At 41.7% G+C, this 26,022-nt stretch overlaps 1 protein-coding gene across 3 annotated transcripts in view; it reads right to left on the reverse strand.

The window, feature by feature from the left end:
* Positions 1 to 1,696: 1,696 nt before the first annotated feature.
* EPHA6 (EPH receptor A6) overlaps positions 1,697 to 26,022 on the reverse strand; it is a 503,574-nt gene continuing 479,248 nt past the window's right edge. For all 3 annotated transcript variants that reach the window (XM_086477983.1, XM_086477974.1, XM_086477990.1), the window contains 3 exons: positions 8,175 to 8,368; positions 5,681 to 5,830; positions 1,697 to 1,811 (listed from right to left, as the gene is read on the reverse strand). In XM_086477983.1, the coding sequence (XP_086334109.1) occupies positions 1,697 to 1,811; positions 5,681 to 5,830; positions 8,175 to 8,368 (459 nt within the window). The remainder of the gene's footprint in view (positions 1,812 to 5,680; positions 5,831 to 8,174; positions 8,369 to 26,022) is intronic.

Below are 26,022 nucleotides of genomic sequence, written 5' to 3' on the forward strand. Positions count from 1 at the left end.
TTTACAAGCTGTAAATTAAGCAGTAAATATCATTATGAATACATAAAATAGTTTGTTTTGATATACACATATATTATACTAATTACTCAAATGCATGTTTTAATGGAAGAGTTGTAATGCTTGAGTATATTGGAATGCCACGTAACTAAAAAATGTCCTCCAAACTATGCATAAATCAACAAAAGCATCTGCACCCAGTTTACACGTGACATGCATGTAGATCTGCGTGTGACTTCTACAGAACACAGATGTGTGCTCGTTCCCCTGTTCCCAGTAGTGCATATCCCATGCAAAAGTTTGGAAACATAGCTCAGCACATCTGTGTAAGTTGTCTGAATAAAACATGAAAGCTGTAAGTCTTAGAGAGGTACAAATATTATGTTAGGCCTTTTCAGACATTTTCTTGCATGTAAATATGGCTATTGAGTTCTAAAGGTCATTGTCTTTGATGTCATTTAGATATCTGTACTAAATGAAGATCTAGCCCATAGTAACCAGAGCTCCATTTCAGCAGAGTCTGCTTTTTACTTCTAAAAGCAGTTAGAAGTAGACTCAAGGCAACATATTATTACACTGCTGTCCTACATCTCCTTTTCTGCCTGTGTACAAGATAACTGAATACCGCAGCATGTAACTTCCAGCATTAGTTGGTGGTTGTACCACTGCCCTCAACTGGAGGATGATATGGCCAGCTTGTTCCCATGGGAATAAGCACATCACCCCATGAATGGCTGGCTCTCTGAAGTCTACTACCACTGGTGGAAATTATGCTTAGTTCAAAGCAGTGGAGGCCTGCATTTTTGGAACAGAAAGCTTTCTGAAGTCTATGTGGCCATGCTATAGTTGACAAACGTGATTTATACTTGGTTATGGAAACGTTACAATCAGTTTTCCAGTGAATATTTGCCATGTTGAAGAAGCAAATGCAGAGTATTACAAAAAAAAAGAAAAGGTCTAGGGTGGTAAAGAATCACAAGTATGAACAAGTTTTCCAACCTAATTAAAATTTAAAGCATAAAAAGTGTCGAGTGCTAAAGTAATTCAAAATCAAGAACCTTAAGATTTCAAACAGATTTCTCTCACTATCCTCCCAATAATTAATCACACAATAAAAACCCACTTCATAAAATCATTTCTGCAAACAATACTAATGCTTTGAGGCACCAGCTTACCAGCATTCAAACTAATATAAAGTAATATAATGATAGGACCCATATATTTGGATTTAATTAAGAGATAAAATAAATATTTATGTCAAACTTCTTTTTGATTGCACATTTGGTATTGGAAGTTACATGGTCACAGAACATGAAAAAAGTCAAATATTTTTTGATCTACCAGCAAACTCTAAATATATCAATAAAGAAGCCACACCAGGCCAAATAGATTACTACTTTCAAGTAAGTTCATGAAAGTTTCCCAAATACTGTTATACAAAGTTACACATCCATATTGAGTTATTCATCAATGTGTAGCATGAGTCTTGCAGTAGGCCAGGATTTTATTGGCAGATAACTGGCAGAGGAGCTATGCAGTGTGATTAAAAATTCCAGTCTGGAAGCATTAACATAGAAATACTTTTATAGTCTGAACAGAAGGCTGCAGTTCTTGAAGTTGGGAAGAGCAGAAGGGAAGAATGAGAATATTTTTCATTTTAGAAATGCTGAGGCACAAAACACAGTTGGTTCTAGAACTTTCATACATGAAATCCTTTCTCCTGTATGTGCATCATGTGTAACCGCAAAGTCTGTAAACTGCTGACTATTCGCCTCTGGTGTCCAATGAGTACAACTCCAATTCTTCTAATGTCACTGCAAGATAAAAAGTTTCATCTTGGATGCAGTTATGGTAAAGCCTCTTGTACACAAAAGAATATAAATACATGATGAATCACTCTTCTTCAGGACAGTTTACTTTCCTGACTGGAACATATAAGAAAGCTGCAAATGTTCAAGTTTTCTGCACCTGCCAATTCCAAATTTTTAAAGATGGCCGTTTAAGAAAAAAAAAAAAAAAATTATTTTGTAGTTAGAGCATCAGTATCTTTTGTGAAACTAATGGTCAGTTGATTTTTCCAGATCTTGAGGAAGAACCTGAGACGTAGGTTCTAATAGCCCATTTTTAGTCATGTGTTAGTAGCAAATGTTTCCCACTTATACTTGCAAAGAAACAGGGCTGATACACTTACTCTTGCAGTCCTGAGACGGAAATAAAGAGGCTGGGCTTCTGATGATTTGGGGAATTGCGGTGAGAGATGGTCTAAAGATCAGTAAATCTTCCATCTTGAGACAGATTTCCCTCCCAGTTTCCCTTCATCTCATCTGGACCTGTACCCCACAGTGGGTAGCTCACCCACAGAGCTTAACTCTTTGGTAGGAATGAAGTCAACAGCCCTCAGTGTCCTGCACAATCCATTAGTTTATTTGTTCTCTAAACATCAGCAACTGCAAGATGTCGAGAAAGATCACAGAGGTGGTGAGGGCAGAAAACTTGAGATATGCCTTGTCAATTGTGCAAATCCCACACCGGGACATAGCATAGACATTGCCTGTTTAGATATCCTCAAAAATTGTTTGATGATGTAGCTAGTGAAGGAGCTCACAGGATCAGGCATGACCTTTATGAGTTTCAGATTTGCAGTTCAAGATACTTGCCTCTGTATACTCCAGATGAAGAACCACTGGATAACAACTGTTATGTACTTAGGCTTAACATCCACATGTGCAATGATACACAACACTTAAGGTCAGCAGAGACTGTGCGAAAATATTGAGCATCTTGGAAGCTAAAAGGAGTCAGCTACAAGAATAAACCTTTACAGAGGGGAGTGGTATTAGAAGGGCAAGAACAATGCTTAGCACTTATCAAGGAAGGCCTGACAAAGCTCAGAAAGAAGCCAGCAGGCTTAGAGTAACAGAGGTTATTTGAAGAAAGAATATTTCAAAAAGCTGAAGTGGTATCTAAAGAAAGAGAGTAGAAAGGATTATAACCTCAGGCAGATTATCTGTAAAAGCACAGTAAGGCAGGCTAAAAAAGAATTTAAGGAACAACTAGAAAAAAAGACACCTAATTATAAAACTCATCATAAACCTTTTTGCAAACTCACTGGGTACAAGAAGCCTGCCAGAGCGTCTGTAGAGTCTAATGATGATTTGGGTATAAAAGCGCACTAGAAGACTCACACTGTTGGAAGACTAAACCAATTATTTAGAGTTGACATTCACTGCAGAAGAAATTGAAGTGACTCCCATACCAGAGCCTTTATGGGGGACTTGCCAGAGGATCTGTCTGAAGTTGAAGTGACTGCAGGAGAGGTTATAGGACAAACTGAAAAAACAAGCAACAACCCATCTCCAGAACAAGACTATATTTAGCCAAGAGTTTTAAAAGAGTTTGGGGATGAAATAGTGGAATTACTAACAGGGATGTGAGAAAGGGAGTTATCAGTTGTGTTCCATGTGCTTAAAAATTTCTTGATGCCTGAGGCATGGAGAGTAGTGCCAGACAAAATAAAAAGTTTCCAGGGGAGATCTGGGGAACCACAGACCTGTGAGTCTGAAATCATTACAGAGCATAAAGTACAGAATTATTGTATGCTTGGATAAATGATCTACTTGAGTCACCATAGCTTTTTCAAAGACACGTCCTGTTTTATAAAGTTACTTCTTTCCAATGGAGGAGTCAGCATATATATGGATGAAGATGATTCATTTGATACACCCCACTTAGATTTCCAAAAGCTTTGGAGAAAATTCTTCATCAAAGTTTTATAAGGAAAATAAGGAGCTATGGCATAAAAGGTCTTTGCGTGACTAAACTAGCTTAAAGACAGGTTAGGAGTAAATGGTCAGGTTCTACAATGTAGCCATCAATAGAAATCTGCAGGGACCTATGCTGGGATAATGTTGAACACTACTATCCAACACATCAGTAAATGGGCCGGAAAAACAGTTGAGCACAGAGGTGAAAAAGTCAGTAGGTGAGGCTGTTTTTTGTTTAGGGTAGTAAGGGAAAGGGCCAGCTGTGAAGAGTTTTAGAAGGGTCTTATAAGACTAAATGACTATGCCATAAAGCAGCAGATAAAATTCGGTGTATGTGAATAAAGTGATACACATGGGAGAAAATTGGTCCTAACCTCACACATGAAATCATTGAATCTTAACTGACCATTACCATTATTAATACAGACAGTCCCAACACCAAAGAAAAGATTAGGAATTCATGGGAAGGTGTGGTGGTTTGGCATCTGATGGGGTTTTGGTAGCTGGGGAGGGGGCTACAGAGGTGGCTCCTGTAAGAGACTTTGAGAAGCTCCCCTGGCTCAAATTCAGACCCGCCTCTGGCCAAGGCCAGGCCAATCGGCAGCTCTGCAAATAACTACTGAAGAGTGGAAAAAGCTGTTGGGCAGGTTCTTCGTTTGCCAGCAGTGGAGAGGAGGGTGATGTGAGAGAAAAAGCCCTGTGGACAGCCAGGTCAGTGAGGAAGGGGAGGGGCAGCTGTGCCTGAGCAGAGATTCCCCTGTGGCCCATGGTGGGGTGGTAGGCTGAGCTGCTGCCGAGCATGGAGATCAGTGGTGGCCCAGCCGTTGGCCCGAAGCCTGTGGAGGACCCCAGACCAGAGCAGGGGATTGGGCCCAAAGGTGGCTGTGACTCCAAGGCAGCCCGCGCTGGGGTGGTTTGTGGGGAGCTGTGGCCCCGCGGGAAGGACTCATGTTGGAGCAATTGGTGGAGGGCTGTCTGCTGTGAGAAGGACCCCACGGTGGAGAAGGGGAAGGCTGAGAGGACCTCTCTGAGGATGAAGGAGCAGCAGAGACATCTTGTGCCAGGCTGACTGTAACCCCCATTCCCTGCCCCCCTGCACTGCTGGGGGGGAAGAGGTAGCAGAGCTGAGCCTGGAAAGATGGGAGAAGGGTGTTTCTAAGACCTGGTTGTATCTCTCATTATCCTTGATGGTGGTGGTTGTTCATTAAACTGATGTTGTAATCCCCAAATTGAGTCTGTCTTTTGCCCGTGACCATAACTGGCGAATGAGCCCTCCCTGGCCTTTGTCTCAACCCTCAAGCCTTTTGGTTGTATTTTCTCCTCCCCATCCGTCAGGGGACAGGGTAGGGGTGAGCGAGCAGCTGCAGGGGACTTTGCTGCTGGCTGGGTGGGCTCAAGCCACGAGAGACAGGAAGAGAGAATGAAATAGATCGTATCATTATGCTACCATATTAATCCATAGTTTGACCAAACCCTTATATACTGGGTGCAGGGTTTGCATTTCAAAAATGATACAGTGTTGTCAGAGATTGTTAAAGGGCAGCAAAGATTGTTAAAGAACGGCTTCCTTATAAGGACTGACATGGGCTTGATGAAGTTCATAGCAAAGTAAAAGTTTTTTGCCACTGATTTCAGTGTTCTAGATCAAAACCAATTCCCCAAGAAACATTTAAGGATGCTCACTGCCTGACCTTTGGTAGTGTTTAGTATGGTCGCAGAATGAAACTGTCAGTTCTGGGTCCCTTAATCATATCTTTCTCCTGTGTTGTTTTGGTAAAAAACTGTATTTGTCTTGTATTAGCTTAGGTAGGAAAGGAAATGAAAGCACTGTTCCATATATCACAATAATTACATCACTGCAGCACCCAAACAAATTCAGATTGATTAGTCACTATAGGGATAACAGATTACATACTTACTCAATAGTCATTCTTGAAACCATATCCAAAGTTGTGAAACCTGCTGCCATGAAGTTATTTTTATACTGACCCATTTTTATGGAGTCCAGCCAGTCACTGACTGAAACAAACAAAGGATATTCTGGAACTTCACCAGGTGAATCTGGCATTCTGTAATAACAGGAATACAAAGGTTACCAAAGAAGTACAAAATATGACACTCAATTTACTCTGGTAGACATTGTTTTTATTAAAAGGCAGAAGGAATGAGAATGGAACCTGAGCTGTAAAGGTCAGATCTGAACTGAGGATCTCTTTAACCCATTGTCTAAAACTTACAAATCATGTCAGTCTGCCGAGTTTCACTACTTAAACAATACATTTTTTTTAAAGCACTACAGCTCAGTTACAAACCAAGGAACGAACCTCTCCCACTGCTCTTATTTTTGTTCCCATAGAGTGTTTCTTTACAGAGCTTATGCATTCAGGATGGTAATAATTTGTAAATACAGTAGTCAAAGTTTAAAATTTAACATGAGATACAATTTAAAAATATTAAACCACCATGAGATGGCTTTTACATTTATCTACAACCCTCCCCAAATGGCTCCTTATTGCTATAGCATTATGCAATGGGAACACTTTGATTACAGCTTTCAAAACATAAAACTAATCCTAAAAGAGGCAAGAAGAATAAAATTTTATATCCTTGCTTTTACATAGAATTATATAGAGTAGCAATAAAAATGAAAGAGCTAATTTAGTCACATTTCTGTTTCAGTTCTTTTCCTTAATATTATCATAACTGAAACAGAAAGATGGGAAAAACCCCTCCAGTTTTGAGGCATATATTTCCAGTCTTCTATTATGTACCACACTGGTGAGGGCTCACAGCTTTCATTGACTTTGTGCATTTTGTGTAGAGAAACTGTAGTAACAGAATGCAGAAAAAGCACACTGCTGTTTATAAAACGTTTATGATAGCCTGTAGGAGAAAGATATAATTTATTTTAAATGAGAATTTAGATGGTAAAAGCCAGACAATATTAACTGATGGAACATGACTTATATATAACGTAAGAAGCAACACACCCTACTATCTTAACACACCGAGTTTCAACCACACATATTCAAATACATTAAACATACTATTTTTCATTCATATTATCAAAAAGATAGAGAAACTGATGGACAAAAGAACACCGTCAAGTACAAACCTCAATTAAAGACCTACCAACCTGACTTTATTATTGTATGATTCTATAGAATAACTATTGACCTTGTAAGTTAATAGTAACAGAGTAATCATCCAGATTGACTGCATCAAATGTTCCCAAATGAATGGAAAAACTTTCCCAAGCAGGTGAGCTCAGCAAGAGCTTCACTGCAAGAAAACAGGCATAAGTTTTTAGATCTTAAGCAACATTTTTAAATAAGAATAGATGAAAATGCATTACTATGATGCTAAATAAACCAAGTACAAGTAGCAATGTATATATTTATATGCACATACACATAGAGGCCACTAACTCTAGTGCATAGATATTAAATCCTACAAGTCCCACTAGTTTGGGGTAGATGAAACGGATGTAGCCCTAACTCTAGGTTTTTGTAGTAACCTTGCCATTCAGCCTTCTCCACAGCAAGATACCAGCCTCAGTCTTTGCTTTGTTGCTCAGCCCTTCTCCAAACCATATTAAAAAAACTCAACCCACTCAGGTTTGCAGGAAGACTCACTCAGGCCTTAAGAACACCTTATAAACCCAGGACACCTCCATGAAGACACCTTTATCTTAAGGTAAATTTCAGCTAATGAAGGAAGTTGAGGACACCTGGACCTTCACTGATTTCAGCTGATATCCAGGGACAGCTTGGATCAACAAGCCTACAAAAATTGACAAATCCTTCCACCACAGCCTTGCTTCTCCTGTGGCTGCATTAATTTCTCTAATATTATTAATGGAAAAAACTTAAGGCAACACCATCAAGAGTTTTGGAATGGTAATAGCATAATCTCTTATTTGGTCACTGTTGACTTTCTTCTGCAGATAAATAAAGATTTAGCAAGCTAAGACACAACTACTTTCTGCAGCAAATTGCTCCAAGGCAGTTCAGAAATTGCTCCAGCACTGTCAGATGGAGAAACAGGCTATTGAATACAGGAAAAAAAATTACAAAGAGAAAACAGGCATGTTGGAGAAGCACCAAAAAAAAATGAAAAAAGAGATTCACAAAGATTAAGGGTAGAGACAGTGCACAAACAGAGCTCAGACAAAAAAAAAAAAAGAAAAAGAAAAATCTCTAACATAATCTTCATGACTTGAGAAAAAATGTCCTTATTCCACAGTGTATTAACAGTAAAGCAAACCTTAAAAGGGGCTTAAAGTTATTTGAACGCCCCCCATAACTTTGTGAATTCAGAACTTTGCAGCTCTCTCACCCCTGCTTAATGCCCTGAAACATCTAATGATAGCCACCACGTGTTACACAAAAAAAAGTACTGAAGGAGTCTTACACAAGTATGTCCTCCACTAGGGTATGAAGGGTGCTGGGATTGCGGATCAGTTTGTCTAGGAAGCTGACAATGTCACTGAATTTTGGACGGTGGTTCCTCTCCTTTTGCCAGCAGTGAAGCATCAGTTGGTGAAGAGAAGCTGGGCAGCCCATGGGAGCTGGAAGCCTGTAGCCTTCTTCAATAGACAGTATAACCTAAAGAAATACAATACATATGATCAATGGGCATTAGAGTTAAATGCTGAAAGGACTGTGTTAAGCTGACAATTAGAAACCAGTGATAACAATTAATGGCACAGCCACCCTCACTTTATGCATTGCTGAGGCTTCACTCAGAGAATTGGGACTTGCAGGAGTGTGACCAGAGGAACTGTGAAGTATTTTGTGGACATGTGAAACACAGTAGGCACTTCTTTTTAGGCTCTTTGGCCATCTTTTTCAAACAGGAAAGGAGGAGGAGAAGAAAGAACTAACCAGTATCACTATCTTTTTCATGCACTTCAGGTTGATGTTGTACTGAATGGGGTCACAGTGCCACAAACTCATATGGCCACTGCATACTGGGGTGCTCTTAATATTTGCATCCTGACAAAGTGTTAGTGTGTGCCAATGTCATGACACAATCACGCACTACAAGTGCACATTGCAGCACTTGGAAAATTTACTTGGTGATAATATGATTCTGCTGATCATCAGAGTGTGATTAATTCAGACGATGTCCCACACACCAAGTTACAGTGAAGCATAACATTATTTGGCACAGCTTCTGTCAGAAACCTGGATGTCCAAGCTGTTTATGCCTAAACAAAAGTTAATAAAATTACAGTGTTACCATATAACTAAAGTGAGTAAAACTTTCAGAATCAGGAGATGTGGAAAACATGGGTTTGGTTAGGACTTGGAAAGAAACAGCTCTGATTTCACAGATAAATCACATGTATGAAAAATTACATTTGATCAGAGTTGAAGGGAGGCTGTTTTTTAGTAACACTGGTAACAAAAAACATTGCCTGAAAAGGACATTAGCAGCCCTTTGTGACAGGAGGTAGCAAAAGTAGGTAAGGTCCATGAAAAGCTGGATTCATTCTACGTAAGATTTGAAAAACAAGAGGAAAGAATACTAGGTTCTGCAACGAGTGGTGGCAGCAGTGGGGATGATGATAGAAATGACATAGTCTTGTGTATAAAAGAATGGAAAGGTAGTAAGAAAAAGACCAACCCTACACACACACATAATCCTTCCACATAAAAATCCAGCCAATGCTGAACATCCTCCAAAGTACAAATGATTGTATACGATATTTATTACAACACAGCACATTTATGAGAAACATACCTGTGGGAGGACATTTATGAAATAAGGGACATGTGAACAATCCAGCCTCTCCAGAGAATCCGAGCTGGGACGTACCGGAACTGCAGAAAGCATAAACAACTTCCGGTGCAGGGGGCATGAACATCTTACAGGTGCAGGAGAAGAGACAGCCGCCATTAATGACGCAGTTTTAACTTCTTGAAGAAGATGGGTGTGAACATTTGTGAACGTGACTTGAACATGACTCGTAATGTGGCCAATCAGGTTGGACTATGGGCTGTTATTTGCGATGAAGCCAATCAGTATTTATTGGGTGTGGTCGAGGGTTATAAATTGCACTGGAAACACGGAAATAAAGGTTCACTTGTTAGATCACATTGATCGTGTCAGTGTCCTCACACAGCTCCCGCAAGTGGCGCCCAAACAGGGACCCTCAGATTCCTCAGAACAAAGTTGCAAGACTTGGAGAGGAAGAGGGTGGAAGGCCGACCGGAAGAGATCCACTGCCCCGGCGGAGTAATAAAAAAAAAAAAAAAGATAAAAACAGTATCAGCGATCTGCCCAGTCGCTAAGCGGTGACTCACATAGTTACCAGGAAGGAGGAGAGAAAAGGAAGGTGTGCACCTCATCTTGAAACGATTATGGAATCTCACCCTGATCAGGTGAGCGGTCAGGGAAACAGATGATGTTGGACAAGCAACAGGAGGCTGTCCTAAATCTGCTCCAACACATACTCTCAGTGAGAGGACTTAAGTATGAATCCTTGGCTCTTAAAGGGCTGTTATTATGGGCATAGAATATAAATTTAATCCCTTCTGTGGGAGTTGCTTTTGAACTCGCTATGTGGGAGGCCATAGATAAAGAGTTATGGGAAGATATAAGCTCGGGGGGAGCGAGAGCAAAAGAAGCAGGCAAGTACGCCACGTTATGGAAATGGCTTATGGAGATGTTGCATAGTATGAAAGCTGAAAGAGCTGCTGCAGCTTCTGCCTTTGCTACCTTTACCCCCTCCTCAGGCGATTCTTCGCCAACAACTACTACTTCTACCTTTTCTACGCGAATTTCTGTTCCTGTTCCACCTCCCTTGACCCCTGCTAATCAGACACAGACCGCGAGTTCGGGGGCTGGTGGGGCCTCCGCGGGGACCGCACCCTCAGAAGAGGAGGTGCACCATAATGGCGCCGACCCGATCGCAGTAAGAAGAGACTCAGAAGAGAACGCGGAAAAACTACAAGGGGGCGTGGGCAAAGGGGGAAGTACGTGAACCAGCAGACCCACCCAAATCCCACCCCTATCCTGACGACACAGCGACCCACCCAACATCCCGCCCTTATCGCGACGTCACAACGACCCACCCAGAATCCCGCCCTTATGGCAACGTCACAACGGCCCGCCTAAAGGAAGATTCTCGGGGGATCATGTCGAAACAAAAGCAGAAAAAGGAGCTGCTTGATGAAGTCCTACAGCAACTCATAAACAAACTGTCGGCACTCAATACGGCAGCGGACAGCAACAAGAAGAATCCAGAAAACGCTGCAACTCATAACTCTTTTGCTGTACCATCATCACTACCAGGGCCTTTGTCGCAAATGCCTGTGCCAACTACTTCATTGTCAAATACACTATTAAATGAACAAGAAGCAGGATGAAGATGGAAAGGAGTGATTCGTGATGCCCTAATTGAAGGAAATTTTCTTCCTTCTGCCTTTCCTATCATTACAGATCAGGCAGGAGGTAGAAAATGGGAACCGTTTGATTGGAAAATCCTTGAAAAAGCACGTTTAGCAGTATCACAATATGGGCTTCAATCTAGTTATACTCAACAATTATTACAATCTATTTTTACAGCAGATGTTCTGTTACCATATGATTCACAACAGGTTGCTAACATTCTTTTGTCCCTTTCTCAACAGCTTATGTTTACCGAGGCATGGCAGCAACTCTGCGACCGCAAAGCTGCACGACCTCAGCAGCAGGGAGATCCATTGTGTGGTATACAAGCCCAAATGTTAATGGGCCAAGGTCCTTTTGCAAATACAGGCTTACAACACGGTTTTATAGGAGAGGTATTACAATTGTCACAGCAGTTAGCTTACCAAGCAATAATTTCAATCAGGGAACCAGGAAAGGTATATTCCTTTGCCAATATTAAGCAGGGTCCACAAGAAAATTTTCCTTCTTTTATTGATTGTTTAGATCAGGTTATTAAAAGTCATCCAGATTTGGATGAGGGAATGAAGAAAAAGGTTTTTACAATGTTTGCCTTTGAGAATGCTAATGATACAACAAAAAGAGCTTTAAGTACCCTACCCAGAGATGCACAAGTAGCTGACATGCTTGAAGTTATAGAATGCACCAATGGTACCGCGTCCTTACTTGCTGCTGCTGTATACAGTGCTGTTCGACCCCTCATAGATAGAAAGGAGGGAGGCAAGCAAAAGAGATGCTTCAATTGCAGGATAATGGGTCACCTTATGAGCCAATGTAAACTCATTTCAGTCCCTCTGTAAATCAAACTTTCGCAGATACACGGTGTACCAAATTCTAATCGCACTGTAGGTTTGTGCTTGCCAGGCAGGTTTAAAAAGTGCTTAATTTTTCAGTCATTGCAATAGGGTCAAAGCAGGTCCTTGTTCTAAAACTATTTTTTTTTTTTTAAACTGTCTTATGATCTGTATGTGTCTGGTCAAAGATAAAGCTTCAAAATGCTATTTTTATTCATGATGTTAACTGGCTGTAAAATATGACACATTTTATCTAAAGCAGGCAAAGAAATTCAGGATTCATTTACAGGTTGCCTATAAAGTTGTGTAATTTGAAAAGCAGTGTTCATTATGAAAGAGCTCAAGTTGCTTGTAAAGATAATCTAATTAAAAAAGATGATGGAAAAAGGGGGATCTGCATAAAACATATAAAAGGCTTTGACAGATTTCTTGAAGTGCAATGGAAAATGGAAAATACCTGCTTGATAACACGTAGTTGTTATTGAGTTTTCTCAGATTCAGTTGACAACCCAGATGCGACAATCTCTGTCCGGCTGCAGGAGCCAATGAGGACCGGGACTCCCTAGGCGTGCCACGGGACCCTTTCTCGGAGGGGCTCCCTGACTCATCTGGCTCGCTGCAGGGGCAGACACGGTCCATCTACGGAAAAAGGTATTCTTTCTGGTCTGTTTCTGTAATTTGCTAAATGTTCACACTGTGCGCCGATCGGCATTGATGTCAATGTGTATTTTCACCACTCGCACTGATATTTAACTACGTGAATGGGGTTAGTCTGCTTAATGCTGTAGTTGCTATTGTAGTAATCATATTTGCAAGTGTCTTCTTATGTCTTTTGTGTGAATGGTGTAAAGGAGCTCCTTGTGTGATAGTGTAAAAACTGGTTATCAATATTTGAATGTGTGAGTGAGACGCAGTGTTATTGTTATCATTATATAGAAGATATTTTGTTAACTGCACTTTGCCACTTTTCACAAAAAATAAAATAAAAAAAAAATAAAAAAGACACATGGGACAGCTACCGCACAGACTGGTGAAACTACACGACATGTTGAGCGACAGCTTTATGCACGCTTTCCTGTTTTAGGCATTCCACTCGAAATTAAGACAAACAACACACCTGCTTATGCTTCTTCGCTTTGCACGTTTTTGGAATCTTTGGGGTATTAACCATCGTACAGGTATACCTCGCTCTCCTACCTGTCAGGCAATTGTTGAGCGCTCTCACCAGACACTAAAAGCAACATTGTTAAAACAAAAAGGGGGAACCCAGGGTTGGTTGCCTAATGATCAACTGATGAAAGCATTGTATGTTTTGAATTTTTTAAGTCTAGCAGGTAACAGTGAGGAGCCACCAATGTTAATACACAGCAAAGGAATGGGTTCATTCTGGGAAGGTCTCCTAGAATTGCTTTATCATTATTTTTGCCAGGAGCTGTTGGGGGCAATGCCTTGCGTGAACTATCGCATTTAGCATGCTGGACTGCTAAGCAAATTAATCTGACCTCAAGCATACTAACAGAATTGCTGGAAGATGTAGATAGTGTTAGACATGCAGTATTACAGAATAGAGCTGGTATAGATTTTTTGTTATTGGCATTAGGTCATGGGTGTGAAGATTTTGAGGGATTGTGTTGCATGAATCTTTCTGATCATTTCACAAGCATATACAAAATCTGCAAAAGTATATTAAAAAGATTGGCATTGATCGTTCTCCGCTAGACGCGTGGTTGAGTTCTTGGGGTATAAGTGAATGGTTACTACACTGGGTAAAGTATGGTATCCTTATTGTTATCATGATATTAATTGTACTGCTGATGCTACCTTGTATCCTACGGTACATAAGCTCAATGGTCGAGCGGGCTGTAAAACAAGTCTGGATTGTTCAAAAAAAAAGAAGGGGGATGTGTGGGAGGACATTTATGAAATAAGGGACATGTGAACAATCCAGCCTTTCCAGAGAATCCGAGCTGGGACGTACTGGAACTGCTGAAAGCATAAACAACTTCCAGTGCAGGGGGCATGAACATCTTACAGGTGCAGGAGAAGAGACAGCCGCCATTAATGACGCAGTTTTAACTTCTTGAAGAAGATGGGTGTGAACATTTGTGAACGTGACTTGAACATGACTCGTAATGTGGCCAATCAGGTTGGACTATGGGCTGTTATTTGCGATGAAGCCAATCAGTATTTATTGGGTGTGGTCGAGGGTTATAAATTGCACTGGAAACACGGAAATAAAGGTTCACTTGTTAGATCACATTGATCGTGTCAGTGTCCTCATGCAGCTCCCGCACATACCTACTGCATTTATACCCACTCTGCTTTAAGGAGACATTTATCATTTTCACACAGATATATGTACATGCTGTAGACATATTAATGCAGCTGGAAGGTGGTACATTAGACTGTTTACAGCAAATCAATGTTTTATAGCACTAGCTGTAGCCTCAATATATTCAATCTTATTATCCTGGCATATATCCTTGTTCTCTTTTTGAATTCTGAATGAATGTAGTTGGCTCCATTTAGCAAAGCCTAATGCTTATGCTGCAAGTATTATGCAAATAAATAAGAGTAACGAAGATACATTAGGACTTTAGCTCCCCTTCATGGCATGGTAGAAAATGGAACAACACTCCTGTAGCTGTACACAGCTGTGTGTCTGAGTTTTGTAAAACGACGTGGCTTGGTCCTACAGTGTATAGACCTCTTATATCCTGGCAGAAACACCTATGCATGAAAACCAAATGTGCACTGCAGCAGGGAATTGGATTTGCACGGTTTTTGAATACCTGAAAGGAGCCTATAAGAAGGCAGGGGAAGAACTATTCACAGTTTCAGACCCATCGGTGGCAGGAGCACTGGGAAGCACAGGCTACTCCAAAGGCAGCATTACTTGCCATAGGGATCTCTGAATTTTATGCACCTGTGAGTATTGACAGATCACGTATGTGCAGGCAGGACTGGCTATGCACATACAGAGGTGATATCTAACAGTAAATGATATGTCAATATGATAATCTTTCCACCTGCCTTTCTGGCTACTTTTTTATCTCCCTGGTATTTACTTCAGTGGTCCAAAATCCAGGCTGACGAAATGGCTGCTACAGGAAAAAAATACTGTCAGATTGCCACAGAAATATTTCCTCCAAAGCCTTGCCCACTAATGATGAATACACCCCCCCAGATTGCTCCTGTTACGGACTCAGGATGGGTGAAATTCAACCCCACATGCACGAAATTTTATTCACAAAACTGCCAAAACTCATGTGTCAGGCAGTCTGTCAACAGTGGCTTCATAAAACATAGATACTTCTTACAGTGTGAGGTATAGCTTAGTTGATACTTGTCAGTGAAGAGGCAGTCTTCAGCAGCCTGGAAATGCAGATATCATAGTCTTTACATTTAACTGTACCTGTTGCAAATGATGAATTTAGGAAATATATTTTGTTTTTAAGGCAAAAGGAAAGCTTCTCTGCTTTTCTGAGACACATAACATTTGCTGAACACAACAATAGAGAGCTGATGAGGGTTTTCTGAAATAATTTATTCAGGAAAAAAACTAAAAGCAACCACAATTTTCCGGACATTATATTTTCTCTGACATGCTGTATTATACCATATCTTTGAAAAAGAAGTCACAGTGCATTTTGCTTCCTCTCTTGTTCCAAAGGAACATTTCAGTATGAAGAGAAATGCCAGCTGGTACTGGGATAATTATAATTTCTCATTAATACCAGCAAATTTTAAAAATAAACTGCAAATATTGCCTCATTAGTATCCCTTGTGAGGCAAGTATTATTTTTAGAGTCTAAGAAGCAAGAGTAAAGATGTGGTGTCTAATACTGCAATGGGAATCAAGTCTCAAAGGAAGAATTAGAGCTTTTCAGTTCTTTCTTTCTTTGTTTTAGTGCCCGCTTTGCCACTTGCATAGCACCTGACTCTGAACAGAGTAATTAGATATCCATATACCTAAAAGGGAAGAAGTATTACATTTTTCATGGTAATATAGAATTATATAATATATAATATGTAAAGATTATACATTTTAACATCTTTTAATTGCCTTTTTCCTTGCCAGTGTAAGGTTGAAGAAGCACCACATTAATCGTGAAATGGTCTAAACATCTGTATCTACAAGAAGGACTTAGCAAAAGCTCTAGCAACCAGTGTAACACTTTCCACATTGGCAAATCAATGTCCCATCTATTTCCATCTGAAAGAATAGGAACATTAGCAAAGGAAGCCCTGAGTCTGCTAACAAAAAGGCTGATTGCTGCTGTGATGTTCTGGTTTTGTGACTACTACTTGATAGGTATCAAAAGAAGGAAAACATGCAAATATTCTGTGCTGCCATCAAACACTGAGAAAGAGGCTGTAGGTTTCTTTTCAGTGATAAGTATGTTTAAAACTCCTTAGAAGGTCTTGTGGGTCAGCATTAAGGTGAATAAAATGGGCAGGATGTATTTTTACAAATAATGATTTTTGGCAGGTAAGAATATAAACTATAAGAGAAAGGGAATATTTTTTACTGTTAACAAAGCTAATTATTTCCATGTTTTTTAATGCTTAGGATTTTATTTTTGTAAAGGAGACCATTATTTGTATGTATTTTTGTACTCAGATGATGTTAAACGTGGAGCCTGTCAAATACATTTTAAAATTTTTGTTTGGTTAGACATAGCTGTAAAGGTTAAAGGCAGAGTTAATATTAAATATTAATCATGATACCAAAATTATAAAACAAATGTTATGGACTTCTACATAAAATTCATGCCTGTTTGATTTAAAAATAATTTGAAATTGGCAAAAATGGCACCTGAAAACTAAGCTGTAATCTTTTTGATAGTTTTGTTATTAACAGTAACACAGATTTTTGCTTTCGAAAGGTAATTGACAGATTTTTTTAATGAGACTGAGACAGAAGAAAGTCCAAATGGACACATTGTCCCTGTGTCCTGCTGACATCTGAAAAATCTATCAGGAGGGAGAGGCAGCTGCTCCTGCCTCCTGGTACAGAGCCAATCCCAGGTGCCTGACAAGTGTTTTGATCTCTGTGGGTTGAAAGAACTATATTAGGGTAAGTTATTTTTACTATTACATGAAACTTTCATAAGTGTAAGGACTTTTATTCTGTTTGCTACAGTAGTTTTCTTGCATATTGATTACAATCTATTAAAGAATATTTTTTTTTTTTTAAATATTGTAGTTCTGCAACATGCACTAATTTATACAGTGGCTTCTAACAGGTGTCCCAGTAGACTTCACTCACATGCATGGAATATAAATCTTTCTTTCCTCACATGAGCATTAGCAAGCCAGGCTCTTAGAACAATCTGTTCATCAGTACTCTGGTTTCCCTGGAAAGTTCAGTATCTTAGCTAATGTTTATTAATTAAGCAATAAGACATGACAGACTGTGCAGCAGCCCTAATTAGGGACACCTCTGGTGCCTGCCACACATCTAAGAAGTGCATTAATCAGCAGCAACACAGGTTGGAAGTGACTTACCACAATAATAAAATGGTTATTTACTTAAACAAGAACAATTCTCAAAGTTAATAACATTTTAAGCCCCTATGTTATACCGTGCACAGTATTAAAAAATTTATAAGAGGCATTTTCAAACTCAGTTGCCTAAAGTTCAGCTTCCAAATCCCTGCTTAGGAATATAAATAGAGGACACTAGATTTATAGAATCACAGAATGGTTTGGGTTGGAAAAGACCTTAAGGTTCATCTAGTTCCAATCCCCCTGCCATGGGCAGGGACACCTTCCACCAGACGAGGCTGCTCAAAGCCCCATCCAGCCTGGCCTTAAACACTACCAGGGAGGGGGCAGCCACAACTTCTCTGGGCAACCTGTGCCAGTGTCTCGCCATCCTCACAGTAAAGAATTTCTTTCTTGTATCTAACCTATATCTCCTCTTTCAGTTTGAAACCGTTACCCCTTGTCCTATCACCACACTCCCTGATCAAGAATCCCTCCCCACCTTTCCTGTAGGCCCCCCTTATGTACTGGAAGGCCACTGTAAGGTCTCCCCTGGAGCCTTCTCTTCTCCAGGCTGAACAACTCCAACTCTCTCAGCCTGTCCTCACAGGGGAGGTGCTCCAGCCCTCTCATCATCTTTGTGACCCTCCTCTGGACCTGCTTGGGCAGGTTCATGTGTTTCTCTGGGGGGTCCCAGAGCTGGACATAGCACCCAAGTGGGGTCTCACCAGTGCAGAGTAGAGGGGGAGAATCCCCTCCTTTGACCTGCTGGCCACGCTTCTCTTGATGCAGCCCAGGATGTGATTGGCTTTCTGGGCTTCGAGCACACACTGCTGGCTCATATTCAGTTTATTATCCACCAACACCCCCAAGTCCTTCTCCATAAGGCTGCTACGAATCCACTCATGGCCCAGCCTGTATCTGTGCTTGGGGTTGCCCTGACCCAGGTGCAGGACCTTGCACGTGGTCTTGTTGAACTTCACAAGGTTTGCACGGACCCACCTCTCCAGTCTGTCAAGATCCCTCTGAATGGCATCTCTTCTCCCCAGTGTGTCGACCACACCATACAGCTTGATGTCATCAACAAACTTGCTGAGGCTGCACTCAATCCCACTTCCACACTGCTGACAAAGATGTTAAATTGCACTGGTCCCAATACTGACCCTTAAGGAATGCCAGTTGTCACTGGTCTCCGCTTGGACATTGAGCCGTTGATCACAACTCTTTGAGTGCAACCATCCAACCAATTCCTTATCCACTGAATGGTCCATCTGTGAAATCCACGTCCCTCCAGTTTAGAGACAAGGATGTCATGTGGGACAGTGTCAAGTGCTTTGCACAAGGCCAGGTAGATGACGTCTTCCCTTACTCACCAAAGCTGTAATCTTGTCATAGAAGGCCACCAAATTGGTCAGGCACGATTTGCCCTTGGTGAAGCCATGTTGGCTGTCACCAATCACCTCCTTATTCTCCATATGCCTTAGCATAGCTTCCAGGAGGATCTGCTCCATGATCTTGCTGGGCACAGAGGTGAGACTGATTGGCCTGTAATTCCCCGGGTCTTTCTTTTTTCTCTTTTTAAAAATGGAGGTTGTGTTTCCCCTTTTCCAGTCAGTGGGAACTTCAGTGGACTGCCACAACTTCTCAAATATGATGGATAGTGGCATAGAAACTTCATCCGCCAGTTCCCTCAGGACCCACAGATGCATCTCATCAGGTCACATGGACTTGTGTACCTTTAGGTTTCTTAGACGGTCTCAGACCTGATCTTCTCCTACAGCGGGCAGTTCTCCATTCTTCCAGTCCCTTTGCCTTCTGTGACTTGGGGTGGTGTGGCTGGAGCACTTGGTGCAGACTGAGCCAAAAATGTGTGGGGTTTTTTGTTTTGTTTTGTTTTTTTCAGAGGTGTTGAGTCTCTCTGTCTTGCACTGACCCGATGGGTACTTGTGAACAGTTGTTGTCTCTGAAAATCAGACTGAGTTTTATTTAGGTGGCACGTATCAGTTTAACACTTTGCATCAGCTTGGTCTCTGTGCTACCTGCGCTGGATCCTCATGATTTGGTTGCTGTGACTGAGGGGTCAGACAAGAGATCCTTGGTAGACTTAGCTCAGCCCTAATGTTCATCTGACTGAAGATGTGTTCACATGGCAAACAGGCACTGCATCAGACAGCACTGAACTCACCTCTCCTAGCGTTGCCTTCCTTCGGGTAGGGGTGGGCATATCATTGGCTTCTATGTTATGCACGTAAGAGCTGAACACTTAAACATCACTTACTTAGCCATGGTCTAAAAAAAGTGAATTAATTTCCCAAAGTTGTTTAATTAGAAAAGCAATTTGTAAGATGGAATGTGAAAAAATAGAACTGACTCTGTAGAGTTTATACTTGGAAAACTTTTGGTACTTTACAAAAACCCATGCAATTCCATAAATATTTTATTACTAACTAGAGAAGAGTTTTATTATTATCAAAACCAAGTAACTGTTGTAATGTTAATGTTGCCAGACATTTTGTTGTGGCAGAACCTCTGACTATACTTATGTTAGACCTTATTAGGTCTTATATAAGTATAAATATGGCTAGATTACATATAGCCAAAGATGACAAAAACAACAAGAAGGGCTTCTTCAAATACATTGGTAGTAAAAGAAAGACCAGGGAAACGGTGGGCCCATTGCTGAATGAGGCGAGTACCCTGGTGATGGAAGATATGGAGAAGGCGGATTTGTTGAATGCCGCCTTTGCCTCAGTCTTTATTACTAACTTTACTACTTTCCTACTCAGGAATCCCTGCCTCTGGCAGTAGGGGAAGAATTGAGAGGAAAGGAGAACTACCCCTTAGTCGAGGAGGATTGGGTTAGGGATCTTTTAGGTAAACTAGACACCCACAAATCCATGGGCCTGATGGGATGCACCCGTGAATGTTGAGGGAGCTGGCATATGCCATTGCAATCATCTTTGAAAGGTTGTGGAGGACAGGAGAGATGCTTGAGGACTGGAGGAAAGCCAATGTAACTCCAGTCTTCAAGAAGGGCAAGAAGGAGGACCTGGGAAACTACTGGCCAATCAGCCTCACCTCCATTCCTGGGAAGGTGATGGAACAGCTCATTCTGGCTGTTATCTCCCAGCACATGGAGGAAAAGAAGATTATCAGGAGTAGTCAGCATGGATTCACTAAGGGGAAATCATGCTTGACCAATCTGATGGCCTTCTATGATAAAATGAATGGCTGGGTGGATGAGGGGAGGGCAGTGGATGTGGTCTACCTTGACCTTAGTAAGGCCTTTGACACTGTCTCCCATCACATCCTCATAGGTAAGATTAGGGAGTGTAAGTTAGATGAGCGGACAGTGAGGTGAGTTGAGAACTGGCTGAAGGACAGAGCTCAGAGTGTTGCGATCAGGGGTTCTGAGTCCAGCTGGAGGCCTGTAACTAGTGCTGCTTCCCAGCAGTCAGTATTAGGGCCTGTTTTATTCAATATATTCATCAATGACCTAGATGAAGGGACAGAGTGTATCCTCAGCAAATTTGCTGATGATACAAAGCTGGGAGGAGTGGCAGATATAAGGGAAGGCTGTGCTGCCATTCAGCGAGATCTGGACAGGCTGGAGAGCTGGGCAGAGAGGAACCAAATGAAGTTTAATAGAGGCAAGTGTAGGGTCCTGCACCTGAGGAGGAGTCAAACCATACAATAGTCCAGGTTGGGGGTCAACCTGCTTGAAAGTAGCTCTGCAGAGAGGGGCCTGGGAGTTTTGGTGGATAATGGGATGACCATGAGCCAGCAATGTGCCTTTGTGGCCAAGAAGGCAAACACCATCCTGGGGTGCATTAAGAAGGGTGTGGCCAGCAGGTCAAGGGAGGTCATCCTCCCCCTCTACTCTGCCCTGGTGAGGCCACACCTGGAGTACTGTGTCCAGTTCTGGGCCCCCCCATTCAAGAAGGACAGGGAGCTACTGGAGAGAGTCCAGCGGAGGGCTACGAACATGATTAGGGGGCTGGAGCATCTCTCCTATGAGGAGAGGCTGAGACACCTGGGGCTCTTTAGCCTGGAGCAGAGAAGACTGAGAGGGGACCTCATCAACACTTATAACTATCTAAAGGGTGGGTGTCAAGAGGATGGGGCCAGGCTCTTCTCAGTGGTGCCCAGCAACAGGACCAGGAGCAATGGGCACAAGCTGGAGCACAGGAAGTTCCACTTGAACCTGAGGAAAAACTTCTTCACTCTGAGGGTGACAGAGCCCTGGGACAGGCTGCCCAGGGAGGCTGTGGAGTCTCCTTCTCTGGAGATACTCAGAGCCCACCTGGACGTGTTCCCGTGTGACCTGCTCTAGGCTAACCTGCTTTGGCGGGGGAGTTGGACCAGATATCTCCAGAGGTCCCTTCCAACTCCTACCATTCTGTGATCCTGTGATTATTAACAGTTGTTTGCATAATGTGTCTTTTATGAATCTGTTTAGTGCATCCCCTCTCTGTTACTTTCCCTGCTATATGTACAGTATCACTGACCTTCGAGAAAGTCCTATTATTTCTGCAAAATAAGCTTGTGTGAATTCAGGGTAATTTATTGTATTAAAAGAAACATCCCAATATCCAGCAAAGTAAGCTTTACAATATATCTAATAACTGGAAATTTCCCAATGACGTTTAGAGTCACTAAATGTATTTAGAAGATCACAGGTGCTCACTGTTAACATTTTGGCACTGCAAGTCTGTGGGTAGGGCTCTGGAGAAAAGGAGTCCTTTGTGCTCTGCATTGCAGAACTGCAGGGAAAGACCCCAGGAGCCAGCATCGTTGGCATATGAAGAATCCACAGGGCTTGCATCATTACTCTGTATTAACAGATACTTCTGTTTTGGATGTAGGGGTAATTAAATGTTGCTATCTTCATGCTGTAGCAGAATATTTAATATACTCTAAAATGAGGGTTCATTTTATGAATTCTCACTGCTGGCATGGCCTTGAATAGAGATGTCATAAGGTCTGATAGAGGGGAAGAGGACAGGCTGAACGCAGCCTCAAAAAAAGGGAGACAGCTGGAATGAAGGTCTGTGTTGTGCACTACTCTCACCTGGTGACTTTGGACTCTGTGTGAAGGTCCTACCAGTGATTCAGACCCTCTTCCCATGAGGTGAATAGTGGGGCCAAATGGACTTAATAGAAAGTCTTTCTCTAACTCCATTCCCAGTTAGTGGTAACAACAATGGGAGAATCAAGAGGTGGGCTGGTAACAGAGCTGGTGTAAGGAGTAGGATTATGATTACAGGAGAAGTAAAAGAGATGATGGCAGTTGGGTTCCTCAGAGAGAGTTGACCCAACACCAGATGAAATCTCTCACAACTGGAATAGAGACTGAAATTCTTATGTTGAAGCAGAAATCGCATGATAGTGGGACATGATGATACAGCAAAAAACCCATCTTCTTCCCCCCACCTCCTCAAGCTGCAGTTGCTACCAGCTGTCCATCACCTGCAACTAGACAAGCAGACTGGCAAGATGAGGGGCAGAGGAAGAGTTATGGAGAGGTGACATTGCAGTTGGAAGCACTGGCACTGCACAGAAGCCAGGCACCATAGTCGGGCTGGCTTTGTTCAGAAGTATCTCTTACTTCATGGGCTTCTTTAATCTCTAAAACAACCAACCATGAATGGGGTGCTGCAGAGGGAGGTGGGAAATGAAATACCAGTTACACAGTGAGGAAACCCAGGCAAAAGATGATATGCTTAGTGAATGTGCCAGTGGCAACTGACAGGCACAACAGCAGAAAGGACTGTTAGCCAATGCTGCATTTACGACAGTGCAGCCCCTCAACCAGGCAGTGCTAATGGGCATAGAACAGGAAAAGTAACTGCCCAGTGAGCTGTTTTTATAAAGGTACACATGGACACTGTACTTACTACTCAGAGAGTGTTGAGTGGGCAAGTTTGTGCCCCATTGGGGCACAAACAAAAACCATGGAATTCCATTAAAATGTAAGAAAACACTTTTGTATTGTGCATGTGACCGAGCACTAACACAGGCTGCCCAGAGAGGCTGTAGAGTCTCCATCCTTGGAGATACTCAAAACCTGATCAGAGATAGCCCTGAGCAAACTGCTTTAGCTAATCATGCTTGAGCAGGGGGCTGGACTAGTCGATCTTGAAAGGTCCCTCAACCTCAGCTGTTGTGTGATTCTGTGATTTGCTAGTACCTTCTTCCCAGTTTCTTGTTCCGTTCAATCTCCCGTTAAAAGGCGGCTCACAGTGAAACTAACCATTGCATCTATTAGTTTGGGAAGGCAGAAAATTTGAGGCTATATGTGCATTTTGATACAAAGTGCATATCATGCGATGCAGAGTAATCAAGTTTTGCAACAGCACACTAACAATGAACAGGCTGATCTTGCTATGGCTGTGTTCAGCTTTGCTTCTGAACGGAAGATTAGCTCAAAAATAGCACCCTCTGCTATTGCAATGAAGCGATGTCCCAACTCCTTAGCAATCAGCTCCTAAAACACCACATCTTACAATGCGGCTTTTTTAAGGAAACAAATGGCAGTTTGCCTTAAATTGGTGTTTGTAAGCCATGGCAGTTCAGGAGCTGATAAGTAGCTCTCAGTTCAGGCAAGGTACTGAGGCTGGCATTCTCAATATTGTTAGCTGGAGTCTGCTTGTTTGTTCTCTTTTATTAACTTTGAACCCATTGCCCCACTTCATCAAATTAAACAGGTTGTGTAAGAATCAGCAGCTGGGCAGAGGCATAAAGTTTGTTGTAGGACAGAGAGACTTAAATATATAAGAAGGTTATACATAGATGATTTCATGCTGTGCGCAAGAGGAAAAAATAGCCTTAATTCAGTTGTCTAAGCTTACGTGTCTAATTGTAGACTCCCCAAGGTATCCTTCCTGGCCTTCAGTTTTTGCTCCAGAAGAACTCAGGTCTCTAGCATGTCCTGTGTCAGCTGCATGTGGAGATCTTTGTTAGACTAGGGCATCTCAAATGCCAGCACATTGCTAGCTATGGGAAACAGAATTGAGCCTGCTGGGCTTATCTGCTTATTTCACAGTAGAACCATGATGTGTTCATAGTTCAGATAGTACCAAAAATAATGTCTCCACTGGAGAAAAAACATCTATCTCAGCTCAGTCGTTGCTTGTTCTCCTCAGGTGGGCAACTAGCCACCACTGCCTGGTCAATCAAGAGAAGCGTAGCTCAAAACCAGGCACAACATGTATCATCCCATACCTGGTGTTAATTAAGGAGCACAACAGGGAGCTGGGCTGCTGGCAGGTAGATGTGTGGAGAGGGGATAGAGGCTGTAGGCACTGTTGGGTAGAATGATCGACAGGAGAGCTGGTCTAATTCCAAAAGGTAAACTCACAAGAGAAATGCTGGAGAGAAGCAGGATTATAGTGCTGGTGAGGTTGTAGAGTACAAATCCAAAGGAAATAAGGCTTTATTAGTTCTGCTGGTCTTTTCTGTTTTGGGTGGTTGGGTGGTTTTGGTTGTGCTTTTTTTTTTTCCTTCCAGAAACATTCTGAAATGATGTTTTTTTAATGAAAATGTCTCTCAGATCCTTATCCCCAAATGACTGATCAGTCTTAACAAGCAACCAGACTTGAACAGCTGAATAACTGAGCAACAATATAACACCAGCCATCTGGGAAAATTCTTGTCAACTCTTCAGAATGAATGCAGAGGTATTCTAGGCACATATACGAGAGAGATTAAGATGGGTTGGCTGATATTCTGCATTTTGACATAGAGATTGATGGCTGGTGTGAAGATTGAGTATACCAGTTTGAGCTGTTGTGGGGATCCATCAAATAAGGGAATTAGTGAAAGTGTAAATTGTGGAGAAAATAACATTTCCCCTTTCCCTTGCTTTCTTTTCTAGAACAAGCCTTCAATTTCACTAGAAGTGTGTTTTGTTAATTGGGAAGGCCACGACTTTTGCAAAAAAAAAAGTCAGACGAAAATGTAACTTTGTTATGAGGGAGAACTATTGTCCTGCACTGTGGTTAAGCCTATATGTAGATTTTAAGGTAAACAGAATGCATTTTGATCTTAGAAAGGAAAATTGGCAAATGTGTTTCTCATGGCAGCTTAACTCTTTCAGGATTTAACCATGTATGCCCACTGATGGGTACTGTCAGACTGTACTGGAGATAATGGACCAACTTCATGATCAGAGTAGTTCCAGTATTCCTTCAAGTTTTTACTATAGCTTAATTAAGAACTGCATCAACTTGCATATGTGATGCAGACTCCCAGGGATTTAGATGAAAGCCACCTATAGTCAGCGTTAGAGCCTGGCAAACTGGCTATGACTCTTTGTAATACGTCTTTAATCCATTGGAGGGAGCTAATCAAGGTTTTAGTCATACAGGGCCAAGCCTTCAGGTTGCATAAATTAACTGTCCCATTGAGGTTGATAAGGGTTATGCTGATTTTAAAAAGCTGAAGTTCCAGCCTAGAAAGTGAATGATAAAGGAAAGCAGGGCAGGGAGTGGCAATCATTTTCAAGGAGCATTTCAACAAGTTGCAGATTAGTCCTAGGC

The sequence above is a fragment of the Leptosomus discolor genome, chromosome 1 (assembly GCF_034619465.1).
Source record: "Leptosomus discolor isolate bLepDis1 chromosome 1, bLepDis1.hap2, whole genome shotgun sequence".
In the NCBI taxonomy this organism is placed as follows: domain Eukaryota; kingdom Metazoa; phylum Chordata; class Aves; order Leptosomiformes; family Leptosomidae; genus Leptosomus; species Leptosomus discolor.